This window comes from Drosophila montana, unplaced genomic scaffold (genome assembly GCF_035044405.1).
Source record: "Drosophila montana isolate Dmon_TW-CO22-7 unplaced genomic scaffold, ASM3504440v1 contig_920_1, whole genome shotgun sequence".
NCBI classification, from domain to species: Eukaryota; Metazoa; Arthropoda; class Insecta; order Diptera; family Drosophilidae; genus Drosophila; species Drosophila montana.
This window is the reverse complement of record NW_026999206.1, coordinates 1,327,654-1,343,487: the sequence shown is the minus strand read 5'-3', so window position 1 is coordinate 1,343,487 and position 15,834 is coordinate 1,327,654. Positions and strand designations below refer to the sequence as shown.

The window sequence follows — 15,834 nt, the reverse complement described above, 5'->3', positions numbered from 1 at the left end:
GCTGCCGATTTCACCGTCAGTTGTGCACGTCTCTGCAAATGCAAGAGCAAGCGTACCGAATCCTTAAAGAAACAATCCATTAATATTTATAATGGCCCACACACATACACACGCACACATGGTGTGTGTTTGACTGTAAATAGTTTACAGTTGTTAATCGCTGCATATTTCTTTTTTTCTTGCCAGCTTTTTTTGAGCTAAACTATTTTTGTGCATTGCATGCCTTATGATTTTCTGCAATTTTAAACAAGACAATTATGAGCCGCAAACTATGCTTGGCACGCGGGGCCGCCCAAAAAACACACACACACACACACACACACACACAGACACAAAACAATTAATGATTAGAAAGAAAGAAAGAAAGAAAGAAAAGAAAAAAGGCCAAACAGTTGGTCAACTGCAACTGTTATTGGTTCGAATCTGTATTATAACAGAGTTGTCAACGGCAAACAAAATTGTCACAACAGTTGGCAGCACTGTCGTTCACAGTGGCTAACAGCTGATGCACAGCAGGCAGGCAGTCAAGTTGACAGCTTGGTCACAGAACCGAACCAGAACAACGCGAAACAAAATCGAAACGAAATAATGCTCAGTTAATTTAAATTTAAGTATTTTCAAGAGCAACATTTTTGGAATTGTGTGTGGTGCGGGCAAACGCCGTGTTTTTAACGCTTCAACGTTACGACCAATACGCGACCGCATTTCACATGCTACGTTTTGGCTAGTTTCATTCAACAAAACAAATTGATTCCGACTAGCCGCCAGCAGCCCGCAAGACAGCCAAACAAAATTTCGCCCTATTGGACAACAATTTTTTTTGTTTTATATATTGTTTTTTTTTTTTTTTTTGTTTGTTCTTGCTTTGCGGATACGTTGGACGTGGTGGGGGCTGCCCGAAACACACAACAAATCAATTAAAAAAGGCTGTGAAGATGGCGCGTGCATTACAATAAACGCAAAATTAATGACAAAGAAAAAAATAGATAATAAAAAAAAAGTAAAGAAAACACAACAACAAATTGCACAAGAAACGCTCAAATTAACTGACTGGGGGGGGGTTGTTGGTCGCATATAGCCGCAGCTAGCCAATACTCAAACCCAAATACCCAGCATTAAACAAAGCCAAGCAGCAACAACAACAACAGCGAACGTCGCTACCCAGCAATAACAACAACAATATAGTTCTGAACAGCCGTCGCTTGTTGTCTCGCTCACTCTCTTGCCTTCGCACGTCTGTGATTTGGCGGGGGTGTTGGGCAGCGCGTGCTCAAACAAAAACAAAAAACAACAACAACAAGAACACCACAACATAACATTTCCGCATTTTAAATATCAACAACAAGAATTCTACATAGAACACGTTTAGGCCGTGGCGCTGCCATCGTGTGAACAACAACAGCAGCACCACCATCAGAGGAGAGCGGCAACAATAACAATAATAACATAGCCAAGGACACGTACTTGAAACGTATGTGCAGCACACACACACGCACACCAAATGGATGTCCTGGAACTGCTCCGTGCGAGCGCCAACGGCTGTTACAACACATTATTCTCCGATGCCTGGTTTCAATATGTGTCCAAACAAATCGCGACCACGGTAAGTGCCAATATTTATGCTTTAAGCTACAAGTACAATAGACACACACACGCACACAGAAAACACACGTGCACAGCTTGTCTTTTCTTTGTCTTGACGGGGGCTCGTCGTGACTCATATTTGTACAAAGTGCACTGTTAAGTTGCTGCCAGGATAACATGTCAACGGTTGGTGTCTGAGATAAGTGCCGATTGTTGCGATCGTCGAGAAGCAGCAGCAGCAGCCGCAGCAACTGCTGCTGTTACTATTGCTGTTGTTGGGATTGTCTTATTTTCGTCTCTTTTACCACACGCGCAAGCATATACAAAATATATGTATATGTATATGTGTGTGTGTGTGTGAGTGTGTTTGGCATTTCGATTTGCGCACACTTCCGTCAACATAAGACGATCGCTCACTGGGTTTTGATTCGCAGACAAAAGCTGCCAACTTACATAAACATGCTCAGAGAAAATAAATATGTACATACAGTTACAGTTACTAAAAAAAATAATGGCTACAAAAATATGAAATATTTTGAAAAAGTTATCATTTCCTTTTTTTTTTTTTCCTTTATAAACTTTGAACGCATTTATATCTGTCTTAATCTTATAAATGTAATAAGGTGAGGTTAGCTGTGTGTTCATAGATATGTGCCCATGTATGTTATGTATGCACGTATGTATGTGTGTATGTCTTATCGTTGGGCATAGTGATAATAGCTTAAAGCCTGACCCCGAAAGCGCATCAGCAGTGCTTAGGCCATAACTGATTACGCTGATTAGACAGCCAATGGCAGTTGGCAATGGCAATTGGAATTAGTTGGGTAAATCAAATAAATCGGCCAAATAGAACAATAACACAGCACGTGCAGCAGTGGCAGCGGCAGAGGCAGCGACAGCGGCGGCGACGCACCCGCCCCCAAAACACCCAAATCAGTTAGCCATAATTCAATTAACCCCTTGGGGCCAAATCAATTGAGAGCCGTCTTGTGACTTGTTTGTTGCCAAGCGTTGATCCAAGACACAAAAACCAAGTGAAGGTTGCCCGACTGGCAGTTACCCTATATCCAGTTGTGCATTATATACACATATACATTCATACATAAATATACACTCTTCAAAAATAAGTGTTGTAAGGGGGAAGGGGGGGGGGGGGGGTTAAGCTGAGATTATTAAAAACGTTGGCTAAATATCGATATTTTGACGAAGTGCAGCAATCGGAGAAGATACTGTCTGTTTTTATTTGAGTGGATATACCCTTTTTCTGCTCATTTTATAACGGTTGCAGGGTATTGCACAATTAAGAAATCATCGCAGGTGCGTGCGAATACTAGCATACATACACACAGACACAGACGCACATGCACATGCATGCTTAGTGGATTTATTTTTGTGCCTAGTCATACTTAGAAATCGAAGTAATGTGGAAAATTGTGTTATCGTGACGCCGACCGACGGCGCAGCAGCGCTTCCAATTAGCTGGAAATAAGACATCGGCAATATCAATCGTTGTTTGTTTTTGTTGTGCTTTATTGCGTGTGCGTTTTCAATTTGAATTTGTTGTGGCGCTGCCGTCACTATTTTGATTTTATATTTGCCGCATTCGCTGAAACCTGTTACAGAAATAAACCATAAGCGAAATGCAAGAACAACAAACACAGCAACTGCAGCCGCGCTGCAGCGACAGCGAATGTCAAAAACAAAGCAAATGAGAATTCAAACGCGGAAGGGGGCAGCGCGCATAACAACAACAAGTGTTGGCAGCGACGCGTCAACATTAACATTGCAAAATGTATTTTGATTGAGACGCAAATTAGTAGGAGCGCAAGAGCGCAAGAGAGCAAGAGAGCAAGAGAGCGAGAGCGCACGTGTGAGAGTGAGTAAGACTTTTAAGTGTGCTCGCTCATATGCATAAGCATTACAGTTCTTTTTATTTTTGTATGATTTGCATGAAAAGAGAGAGAGAGAGAGAGAGAGCGAGAGGAAGATGGGCAATATGTAACGCACAAAGGAGAGCATCTCTGTAAACTTGTCTAAATAAAGAAAAACTATGCCCCATAGGCAAGAGACATATGTATGTATGTATGTATGTACATATGCAGTAAATGGAAAACCTTGTAAATAAAGTTCTATGTGTCCGTGTAAAATGAAGATTGCAAGAGCATTAAGTCGTCGGCACGCCGAATACACTTTTATCATATTGTTGATTTTCCTCACTCATTGTTATTGTTATTGTTATCGATATCCGCCCGCAGATGTACTGGTACGGCGCGCTGCTTGTTATCGGCGTGCTGTTCATCGCCTGGTTCCTGTACTTTAAGCGGCTGGCACGGCTGCGCCTGCGCGATGAGATCGCCCGATCGCTGAGCGCCGTCACGTCGTCGTCGGGCGGCGATCATCGGGGCCTGCGGTTCCGCAAGCGGGACAAGATGCTCTTCTATGGCCGCCGGATGCTGCGCAAAATGAAGAACGTCAGCGGGCAGATGTACAGCAGCGGCAAGGGCTATAAACGGCGGGCGGTGATGCGTTTCGCACGCCGCATCCTGCAGCTGCAGCGCGAGAACAGGCCGCTGGAAATGAAGACTGTGGAGCCGCCGGCCGAATATCTGGAGGAGACCATCGAGGGCAGCGATCGCGTGCCGCCGGATGCACTCTATATGCTCCAGAGCATACGCATCTTTGGCCATTTCGAGAAGCCCATCTTTCTAAAGCTCTGCAAGCATACACAGCTCCTCCAGCTGATGGCCGGTGATTACCTATTCAAGATCACCGATCCCGATGACAGCGTCTACATTGTCCAGTCGGGCATGATCAATGTCTACATTTGCAATGCCGACGGCAGCACCCTTTCCCTGAAAACGGTCCGCAAGGGCGAATCTGTGACATCGCTGCTCAGCTTCATCGATGTGCTCTCCGGCAATTCCAGCTACTACAAGACGGTCACGGCCAAGGCCATGGAGAAGTCTGTCGTCATACGGCTGCCCATGCAGGTGAGTTGTCAACTGTCGTGTGGCCAGTGTTGCCAACTGACGACCAGAATACAGTGTAACCAACTAATAGATACCCTATACTCGATTGGCATACATGTATATGTTAATATACCAAAAATCTTGTATTCCTACTGAAATACAATTATTTCAAAGGATACAGGGTGTAAGGGGGTTACAGAGCAATTAGGTAAGAGTGTAGGAGATACCCTGTAAATATTTACTTATAGTAAAAGGAAAAAAAACAGGTCTGAATTTCGATATTTATCGATTGTGGGGAAATGATGGAAATAAGTAGACAAAGAAAAGGAAGAGGAAATAATTTTGACACCATTTTAAGGGATATAGGGTATTTAGGAAAGCTATTGAAACACTCACCGAAAAATGAACTTACCCATATTGTTGTTGCTGCTAATCCACAGGCCTTCGAGGAGGTGTTCGAGGAGAATCCGGATGTGATGATACGGGTAATACAGGTGATCATGATACGGCTGCAGCGTGTACTCTTCACGGCGCTGCGCAACTATTTGGGTCTCAATGCGGAGCTCGTACAGAACCATATGCGGACCAAGGGCAGCAGCGTCGTTCCAAATACGGTCGGGGGCGCGGTGCTCGCCCAGGCGTCGCAGGCATCCCGTCCGGCGGCACGAGCGCCAACATCGCCGAATTCACGTTTTTCGCGCGAGGAGCACACGCTCTCCGATCCGGATCCCAATCCGAATGCGAATACCCTGCAATTTGCCGAGGTGCACGGCGATGCGCCGTACATTGATCTCTACCATCATCAGCAGCAGCAGCAGTCGAGCGCCGTCTCCGTCCACCAGGCGGGCACGCGACGCAGCTCGGCCACGTACGGACCGAGCGGTGAATCGCCCAACGGCAATGCCAACAATGCGCCCGGCACATCCATCGATCAGCGTCTGGTGCAGTCGTCCGCCGTGGAGAGTCTGCGCCGTGAGCTGGGCCTTAGCGAAGATGATGCCCAGATCATTGAGCCGTTTGTTGAGGTGCGCGAACTGGAGCCGAATGTCACCCTCATCACCGAGGGCAATTCGGACGATGTTTGCGTCTGGTTCGTGATGACCGGCACCTTGGCCGTCTACCAGAGCAATGCGGATGCAACGCGTGCCACCAAGCAGGACAGCAAGCACGATATGCTTATCCATTTCGTGCATCCCGGCGAAATAGTCGGCGGCCTGGCGATGCTCACCGGCGAGGCGAGCGCCTATACCATCCGTGCGCGAAGCAACAGTCGCGTGGCCTACATACGGCGCGCCGCCATCTATCAGTGAGTTCTTCACCATCCAAATCCATCTATTTTCCGCCTCTTTGCGTGGTTTCATCAAAGTCATTCAAACCAGCAACGTTTTTTTTTTAGTTAATTTCGCTCGTTAATCGTTAATATCTGGCATTACATGGCATCCACGAGACTGGTGAAAATTCAAACTCATTTCTTCACATACTATTTTCCGCCAATTGGCGTGGATTCAACAAGGCCACATAAATATTTCATGGCTCTTTTGAAAAAAACATAATTTAAAGCCGATCGCATTACAAATTTCAGTTTTCATCTTGCAATCTCGAATATTTTCATTTTCATTTTCATTTTCACCGAAAATCGTGGATTTAACAAAACCGATTCATCACATCTTCGAAAATTGCCTACATAATATTATTAGATAATTTATTTCAAACAATTTCAAATTTCATCTTGCAATCTCGAATATTCATATTCATATTCACCTAAAATCGTGGATTTAACAAAACCGATCTTAGATAATTTGTTTCAAAAACTTACCTCCCCTCTTTTTCGTGCAGGATAATGCGGCAGCGTCCCCGCATCGTGCTCGATCTGGGCAATGGGGTGGTGCGTCGCCTGTCGCCGCTGGTGCGCCAATGCGACTATGCGCTGGACTGGATATTTCTGGAGTCGGGACGGGCCGTCTATCGGCAGGACGAGAGCAGCGACAGCACATATATTGTGCTGAGCGGACGCATGCGTTCGGTTATCACGCATCCGGGCGGCAAAAAGGAAATTATCGGTGAATACGGCAAGGGCGATCTGGTCGGCATTGTCGAAATGATAACGGAAACCTCACGGACCACAACCGTTATGGCTGTGCGCGACTCGGAGCTGGCCAAGCTGCCGGAGGGCCTCTTCAATGCGATCAAATTGCGCTATCCGATTGTGGTCACACGGCTGATCAGTTTTCTCAGTCATCGTTTTCTGGGTTCGATGCAGACGCGCGGCAGCAATGCAGCCGGCGGGCCCGTTGAGGCCAATCCCGTAACGCACAAATATTCAACGGTTGCCCTCGTGCCGATCACAGACGATGTGCCCCTGACGCCCTTCACCTACGAGCTCTACCATTCACTCTGTGCCATTGGTAAGTTGCCTCATTATAGATTATATCGATTGTGATTTAGTTTTTAGGAGTAGGCTCCCATATATACATATACCTATGCCCAATCGCAGAACGATCATTTTTCCCGATATATTATCAAATTATCATAATTTCGATAAGTATCGATCTCGAGACATGCATTTTGTAGCATAACTCGAAGACTAGAAGAGCTAGATACACCAAATTTGGTATGCAGGTTCTCCCATGGGAGATACACAGCTTAGGAATGTTTCAATTTTTGGAAACCTTTCGCCAATAGCCCCAAAATAACCCCATTGTCAAAGATAGAGCAGATACTTTCTTTTGTGCCTTATTTAAGCCCTCAAAATTTCAAAATGATCGGACTATGAGCACCGAAGTTAGACAAGAATGTGTCGTATGGCAAACATAGGTTAGGGAAAGAAAAGGAAAGGAAAGGAAAGGAAAGAAGAAGCGCAGCCGATGCTTAGAGTACGCTGCTTGCCTCACATATATTCACCTGTGCTCAATCACAGAACGATATTTTTTTTGATATGTTATCGAGTTTTGCAAAATATCGATAAATATCGATTTGAAAACATATATTCTGTAGCATAACAGCTTGTGGCCTTCCAAAATCGAACTGTAATCCATTTTCTTGTTTTGTTTTTTGTTTGTCGTGCAGGTCCTGTGCTGCGTCTGACATCGGAGGTGGTGCGCAAGCAGCTGGGCATTAACATCTTTGAGGCGGCCAACGAGTACCGCCTGACCTCGTGGCTGGCCCAGCAGGAGGATCGCAACATAATCACGCTGTACCAGTGCGATAGCTCGCTGAGTCCCTGGACACAGCGCTGTATGCGACAGGCGGACGTGGTGCTGATTGTGGGCCTTGGCGAGCGCTCCCATTTGGTTGGCAAGTTCGAGCGGGAGATTGACAAACTGGCGATGCGCACACAGAAGGAGCTGGTCCTGCTCTATCCGGAGACCACAAACGCCAAGCCGGCGAACACGCTCAGCTGGCTAAATGCACGTCCCTGGGTGACCAAGCATCATCATGTGCTCTGCGTGAAGCGCATCTTTACGCGCAAGAGCCAGTATCGCATTGTGAGTATGGGATAATAATAACCCACCCTCCATATATACACCCCCCCATTAACCGCTCTCTTCCTCTTCCAACTCCAGAACGATCTCTATAGTCGCGTGCTGCTCTCCGAGCCGAATATGCATTCCGATTTCTCGCGTCTCGCCCGCTGGCTAACTGGCAATTCGATTGGCCTTGTCTTGGGCGGCGGCGGTGCCCGTGGTGCTGCCCACATTGGCATGCTGAAGGCCATCCAGGAGGCGGGCATACCCATTGACATGGTGGGCGGCGTCAGCATCGGTGCCCTCATGGGCGCCCTCTGGTGCTCCGAACGCAACATAACCACCGTCACGCAGAAGGCGCGCGAATGGTCCAAAGTATGTTAACAGCACATTCAATATTTGACTAAGTATATGTATATGCATATCAAATCAGGGCTATTGCAAAGATGTTCGCCTCACAGTTAGAACCAGTGCTTTTTCTTTGATCCTTTTCATGGAAAACCCATTTAAACACACAAAATACACAGCTGGAAACAATCTATGTAGATATTTTACACGAGCCAAGCACGGGCCGATCCCTTCAAGGGACCTGGTCGAGCTGCCCAATCCAGTTGGATTTGGGTCACCAGGAATGTGTCTCTCCTATTCTTGTACAGTCTAAGCAGTCGAGTCGATAAAGTCTCTCGAAATCTTACCCAAATCGGACTGATATATTATGTAGCTCCTTTAGGAGCGATCAGTGGATATTAAGTTCTTTTTTTAAAGCCTATTTTTCAAGATAGAAATTGGAATCGAATTACGAAATACAATACAACTTTTGGAGGAAAGATCGCTAACGAAAAAAATGTCCATTTTTTTTGAACCCGTTTTGTTTTTGATTGCAGAAAATGACAAAATGGTTCCTTCAACTGCTGGACCTCACGTATCCCATAACATCGATGTTCTCCGGCCGTGAGTTCAACAAGACGATACACGACACCTTCGGGGATGTGAGCATCGAGGATCTGTGGATACCGTATTTTACGCTCACCACCGACATAACCGCCAGTTGCCATCGCATTCACACCAACGGTGAGTGTCCATCGGCTGCGGCTGCGGCTGCTGCTGCGGCTGCTGTTGCCATCTCATTTACTCATTTAGCTGCTTGTCTTTAGATTTGTGCATTCTCTTTAGCTTGCATTTGTTTCTCTTACGCTTTGTTATCATTATTTTTGTTAGTGTTAAATGCTTCTTTGGTTTGTTTATTGTTACTGTTATTCTCGCTTGCTGTTTGATACTTTGATGTAGCTCGTAGCAAGAACACAAACACACACACACACACACACACACACCCGCATATATGTACATACACAGGCACGAGTATATGCCTGTACACACATGTAATTAAGAGAGACATTCACGCAACTCTCATTCAAGAGTGACACACATTATTGCTCTTTATGTGACGTCATCAACTGGCAGCACACAGCACACAGTTGAGTCCTTCTCAGTTGTTGTTGTTGTTGTTGTTGCCGTTGTTGTTGTTGTTGTTGTTCTTGTTGCTGTTGTAATAAATTCTTTGGCGGAGATGTGGGCGGGGCGGTCAGCCGACATCTTTAAACCGGTTAACCGTGTATTTGGTTGTTGTTCTATTTATTTATTTTTAACGTAAATACATGTTGCATTGTCTTTCGTCAAAAGTGTTGCACTTGCTATTCCCCATTCTGCTGCGTGTCCAATTTGTGCGTGCGTGTCTGTGTCTTAGCTAGAAACTAACCTGCTGACAATAATACAAATGAATCCTAATCAATGAACGATCTGTGATTGGTCAACAATATTCTCTTTCGCTCGCTCACAAAACGCTCAAATTCAAAGCTCTTTCTCTTTCTCTCTTTCTACACACACCCACACACATACATACATACATACATACATACATACATACATACACACACACACACACACACATGCTCGCTCACTTGCCAAATAAACTGTCGCAGGATCTCTGTGGCGTTATGTGCGCTCCTCAATGTCACTCAGCGGCTATATGCCGCCGCTATGCGATCCACAAGATGGACATCTTCTGCTGGATGGCGGCTATGTAAATAATTTGCCAGGTAAATAGCAACTAGCAACTAGCAACTAAAAAACAAAAAAAAAAAAAAACTAAAAAAAATTATAAATTAAATAAGCAATGTTGAAAAACAACCGATAATCTATTCTTTAAATATCAATTTTCAATTTAGAGCTATTGGTGGCACAGAGAGCGCAGAGTGTTGGATATATTCTCAGTGACTGTGTAACTGTAACTGTTAATTGGTTAATTGCATTGCATTGCAATACTTGTTCGCCCAATAGCCCCCTTCCCCCTCCTCCCCCGCCAAGAGAGTGCGCACACAACAAAATTTTCGCCCTGTTGGCAGCGCTGCCATTGATTAGAGACCTGTGTGTGGATCGCATTTCTAAAGCGGCCATTTTGGCTTTGTTTCTCACGCACACGCACACGCACATGAACATACACATACATCGACACACGTATGTACAAAGAATTAGTTGAATTTACTAGCTCTCTTAAAAACATGATCTGTACATTGAAACATTTGTATATACATACATATGTACATATACATATTTAATAGCAGACACTTTTAGTTGCTGTTGCATTTTTTTGAGTTGTGTATTTTTTGTATTTGTATGTGATTTTTTTGTTGTACTTTTAAATGCTGTTAAAACATAGAACTTGACATGAATCTTCAACGTAGTCTAGCACAAGAGTAAATATGCATAAACCGTTAATTCGTTTGCGCACACCCATACACACAGATACACACACACAGCAACGATGGCAATAAAATTGTGTATTCTTTTTCTCTTCTCTCTCTCTCTCTTTCTCTCTGTCTCTCCACATACAAACTATACACAAATATGCACATGTATATGTGTGCTACTCTCAACTTGTCCACATCCACACACACACACACACACACATATATATACATACTGTCCATTTTGCGTGTGTGATGATGTGTGTTACCATTTGATCAGGTCATCTGTGGCGTTATTGTCGCGCCAGCATGTCCATTGCCGGCGTCTTTCCCCCCTTCTGTGACTATCGTGACGGGCACCTGCTGCTCGACGGATGCTATACGAACAATGTGCCAGGTAACCATTAACAGTAACAGAAACAGTAGCTGAATCCAACACTCTGCTTCCGCTGGACAACATACTGTTTTGATAGCTCAACAAATTTTAACATTCTGCTAACATTTATATAACATTTATGTAAAACAAACAACAACAACAACAACAATATAGCTGATGTTATGCACAATCTGGGCGCCGCGCACATAATTGCCATTGATGTCGGCTCACAGGACGACACGGATCTGACCAACTATGGCGACGATCTGAGCGGCTGGTGGCTGCTTTATAAGAAATGGAATCCCTTCACATCGCCCGTCAAAGTGCCCGATCTGCCGGACATACAATCTCGACTCGCCTACGTGTCCTGTGTTCGTCAGCTTGAGGTGAGTATTTCAGACTAGAGATGGGCGTGTTACAGAATTTTTAAAAAACGACACGAAATGTGAATCAATTATGTATACGTATATTTATATATATTTATTTAACATTTTATTTAATTAGAAGAAAGAACTTGATTCGTGACGAGAAAAACAAACTAAAGTCCCCTCAAAAGTTGCCTGATAAATAGTATAAATTTTTTTTTTTTTCGCAGGAAGTGAAAAACTCGGACTATTGCGAGTATATACGGCCACCTATAGATAAATATAAGACGCTCGCCTTTGGCAGCTTCGATGAGATACGCGACGTGGGCTATGTTTTTGGCAAGAACTACTTCGATAACATGGCCAAGGCGGGCCGTTTGGGCCGCTTCAATCAGTGGTTCAACAAGGAGCCGCCGAAGCGCGGCAACCACGCCTCCCTCAACGAATACACGTTCATCGATCTGGCGCAGATCGTCTGCAAGCTGCCGGAGACATATGCCCTAAATACGGCCGATATATTCAGCGAGGATGAGGATTTCGATGGCTACATTTCCGAGCCAACAACTCTAAATATGGTACATATTGACTATTAATGCGAGCATACCTTTTATACCCTGCCACAGGGCATGTTTTCGCTCCTCTGTCCATAAGGGAATGCAATTTTGTGCTTTCGATAAGTCTTTTAATCTTTCACGATTCGATAAATATCGACTTGCAGCCGAAATCGATAAATATCGATTTGCTGCCGAAATCGATAAATATCGATTTGCAGCTGACAAGATCAAAAGAATCGAATGAGAAAGTGAAAAGTTATGTAGAAATGAAAACAAATTTGATGGATAATTACCAGCAGAGAGAGCTGTGGGCTTAGGGTATGCACAGGGTATCCGGCTAGTCGGGCACACCCGACTAGAGCACTTTTGCTTGTACTGAATCGTATTTTGTCTGTGCGCAGGATCGACATCGCATACAAGTGCCTCGGGCGGGCAACTCGCTATCCTTCTCAGAGACTGAAATGGACTCCGATGTGGAGATCGACCTGGAGCTGGAGCGCAAGGCGGACAAGGCGACGCAATCGACGCCGCCGACGCCAAACAAGAAGCAGGCACTGTCTCCGACCCCCAGCCAGGCGAACCTGTTGCCCGTGTTGCCCCCCAGCCACAAGACGAAGGAGAAGAATCCCAGCTACGACAAACTGGACAGGGAGCACAAGCGTCGACAGAAGTCCAAGCAGAAACAGCCGGAAAGATCCTCGATGCAGCACAGGGACAGCATGGTCACATTGCATCCGGCCACAATGGCCGAGGCAACAACACAAACAGTGCTGCATTCCAGCGAGGAGGATGACGTCAAGCAGCTGCAGCAGGAGCCGAAGCCGGGGCCGAAGTCAGAAGAGCAGCAGAAGGAGCAGCAGGATCAGCAGGAGCAGCAGCAGGGGAATATAACAAAAACGGATACCAAAAACTAGATATAAATGGAAGGGCATCCGTCTGAGATAAATATATATATATACATATATACGATATATATTTTCATAGCCGGAGTCGGAGCAGAAGCCGGAACCGGAACCGGAACCGGAACCTGAGCGGGAGTTGGAGCTGGAGCTGGAGCGGGTGGAGCAAACGGACCATTCAACTGGCCAACAAAATCTCCATTAATTATGTAGTAAATAATGACAATGAAATCGTTATCGTTTAGTTAAATAAGTGTACATCATATTTAGGCTTAGCTTTAGCTAATCACACACACACACACACACACACACACACCCACTACACACACACGCACACGCACGCACACACACTTAAATCCCTACCCACAAGAAAAGACACCGAATTGCAGCAGCTGCTCTCACATCTATGTATGTACGCTTGTATCTATGTATGTGTATATGTATATATATACATATATATAAATAGATGTATATATGCATATATATGCGTACATGCATGTATATGCTTTATATAACACAGAGCTCTACACATATATATATATATATATGTATATATTTTTACTGAATCCAAATGATATGTACACACACATTGATATTTTATATATACGTATATATGCTCCTAGTTGATGTATGTGGCATATATATGCATACATATATACGATATATATATCTAATTATGTATATATATATATATAAACAATTATATATATATATATGGCATCTCCCTGCCTCTCCCCTCTCCCATTCTCACACACAACCTACACAGCTCCTTAGTTTTAATTATGAAAAAAGAAGAAGAAGAACAACAACAACAACAACAGAAAAGAGAAACAAGGAGATCGTTTTTTTTTATGGTCGATTTTTTTTTTAAGCTGAGCAAGCAAATAAATGTCAACAATTTGAAAGTACAATCCATAAAGTCTTTTATTTTTGTTATTTCCTTTTTATTACCTTTAGCTCCCACCTGGAGCGCCCATATATTCAGCTAATGTATTGTGTTCCCTGCAAAATAATGATTCAAATTTTTTCATTAAATTTTAACTGGTAATATTGTTAGTTTTCTTAGCAATTTTTAAAAGAAACCTTTCAGTTCAGTTTAGATTCGCGACTTCCTAGCTCTTGCGAGTCAGTCAGACAATCAGTCTATCAGTCAATCAATCAGTAAGTTAATCAATCAGTCAGTCAGTTAATCAGTCAGACAGTCAATCAGTCAGTCAATCTGTCAGTCTATCAGTCATTCAGTCAGTCATCCCAATCGATTAGTCAGAGTCAGTCAGTCAATCAGCCAGTTAATCAATCAGTCAGTTAATCAGTCAGTTAATCTGTCAGTCAACCAATCAGTCAGTCAGACAATCAGTCTATCAGTCATTCAGTCAGTCATCTTAATCAATTAGTCAGAGTTAGTCAATCAGCCAGTTAATCAATCAGTCAGTAATCCAATCAGTCATTCAATCAGTCAGTTAATCAGTCAGACAGTCAATCAGTCAGTCAATCAGTCAATCAATCAGTCAATCTGTCAGTCTATCATTCATTCAGTCAGTCATCCTAATCCATTAGTCAGAGTCAGTCAGTCAATCAGCCAGTTAATCAATCAGTCAGTTAATCAATCAGTCAGTTAATCTGTCAGTCAACCAATCAGTCAGTCAGTCAATCAGTCAGTCAGTCAGTCAGTTAGTCAGTCAGTTAGTCAAAAAACCCCGTTCAAATGTGTTTATGATAACTGGGACTTGAAATATTTATGTACATTTTATTACATATAATGTTTTTGTGTTGAAATTAAACTTTTCTTTCACACGCAACGCATCGTGCTGAGTCGTGCGTGTTCGTGTCACGCGCCCAACTCTATTGTTTAATTTTGTTAGTCTCCGAGCTCAACGACTTGATTGATTGATTGATTGACTAATTGATGTTCTAGGCTCAAGCCGTCGCAGCTGGAAAGCTGAGCTTTTCATTGTTCTATAATGTCACGTAAGTGGAATTGGAGGCAGGAAAATTCCACCCGCAAGTGTGAAAAGCACGTGAAAACTTGTTTGTTTATCGTTTATCGATTTGAAGGGAATACATATCTGTGCAAAATATATTAAAGAAAAAAAAAACTTGGCCTTGGCTAATCTGAGTATATATATAATATATGATAAATATATCTGTACATTACAAATATTGCTCGATTGAAATTGATTGATTGAAAGACTGAAACCCTTCCGCCGGAATTGTGGATTTATATATTCAAAGTAGAAATGTTGAGCTTACACATACAAATGAAACGAACGGGAGGGTGTGGGGGGATGGTCGGGCAACGAAATGTGAGGGACTATAACGATTACTCCACGAGCATGAGCAGCTCGTCGCAGAGCTCGGCGAGGAAGCGGGCGTCGAGCACCTGCTGGGCCACCGGCAGCTGCGGCAGCTGCGGCAGCAACTGTTTGTCCTTGCACGGCGGCGACTCCTGCGGCATGTCCAGCTGTGCGGCTGTCCACAGCTCCTCCAATGGATACGACTCGTAGACGTAAACGAATTCCGAGTCCTCCAGCAGCTGGACAGCTGCCGCCTGCTGGGCCGGCAGGATGTGTGCTCCACTCAATGCCAGTCCGGCTCCGGCCCCGGCCACGAGTCCAACTTCGGCTGCGGCTCTGGCCCTGGCCCCGTCTCCGGTGGCCAAGGGATACATGCTTTTTGATTTGCCGGGCCTTGGCGTCCGATTCGGCGGCAACGGCATCCGGCTAAACATGGGCCGCATCGTCAGCTGCCGTCCGACCACGAGCAGCTCCAGCGGCGCCGCCTTCAAGCTGGCCAGCTTGTTCGGCTTCCGTTGCGACGACTGCGCAGCACCAGCTTTGCTGCATTTAACGTTCACGTTAACGTTGACGTTTACGTTAATG

General features: G+C 44.5%; 1 protein-coding gene across 3 annotated transcripts; it reads left to right on the top strand.

Moving 5' to 3' along the window:
- The first annotated feature begins 886 nt into the window (after nucleotides 1–886).
- On the top strand, nucleotides 887–13,333 carry sws (patatin like phospholipase domain containing sws). Of its 3 annotated transcripts, XM_064699295.1 has the most exons (12): nucleotides 887–1,603; nucleotides 3,840–4,574; nucleotides 4,994–5,859; nucleotides 6,390–6,958; nucleotides 7,620–8,038; nucleotides 8,117–8,392; nucleotides 8,902–9,088; nucleotides 9,997–10,113; nucleotides 11,042–11,158; nucleotides 11,312–11,523; nucleotides 11,733–12,077; nucleotides 12,458–13,333. In XM_064699295.1, the coding sequence occupies exons 1-12, from the start codon at nucleotides 1,502–1,504 to the stop codon at nucleotides 12,968–12,970; spliced, it is 4,458 nt and encodes a 1,485-aa protein (XP_064555365.1). In that variant the 5' UTR covers nucleotides 887–1,501; the 3' UTR covers nucleotides 12,971–13,333. The 3 variants fall into 3 exon arrangements, with proteins under 3 accessions (XP_064555365.1, XP_064555368.1, XP_064555367.1); XM_064699298.1 differs by lacking the exon at nucleotides 9,997–10,113; XM_064699297.1 differs by lacking the exon at nucleotides 11,042–11,158 and having other exon boundaries at nucleotides 889–1,603.
- Nucleotides 13,334–15,834: the final 2,501 nt, after the last annotated feature.

What these genes read in the sequence shown, in the direction of transcription:
- sws (XM_064699295.1), top strand. Translation starts at nt 1,502, where the DNA reads ATGGATGTCCTGGAACTGCTCCGTGCGAGCGCCAACGGCTGTTACAAC. An exon ending in TCATACGGCTGCCCATGCAG is followed by an intron (nt 4,575 to 4,993) that starts GTGAGTTGTCAA and finishes GCTAATCCACAG; the next exon opens with GCCTTCGAGGAGGTGTTCGA. An exon ending in CCATCGCATTCACACCAACG is followed by an intron (nt 9,089 to 9,996) that starts GTGAGTGTCCAT and finishes AAACTGTCGCAG; the next exon opens with GATCTCTGTGGCGTTATGTG.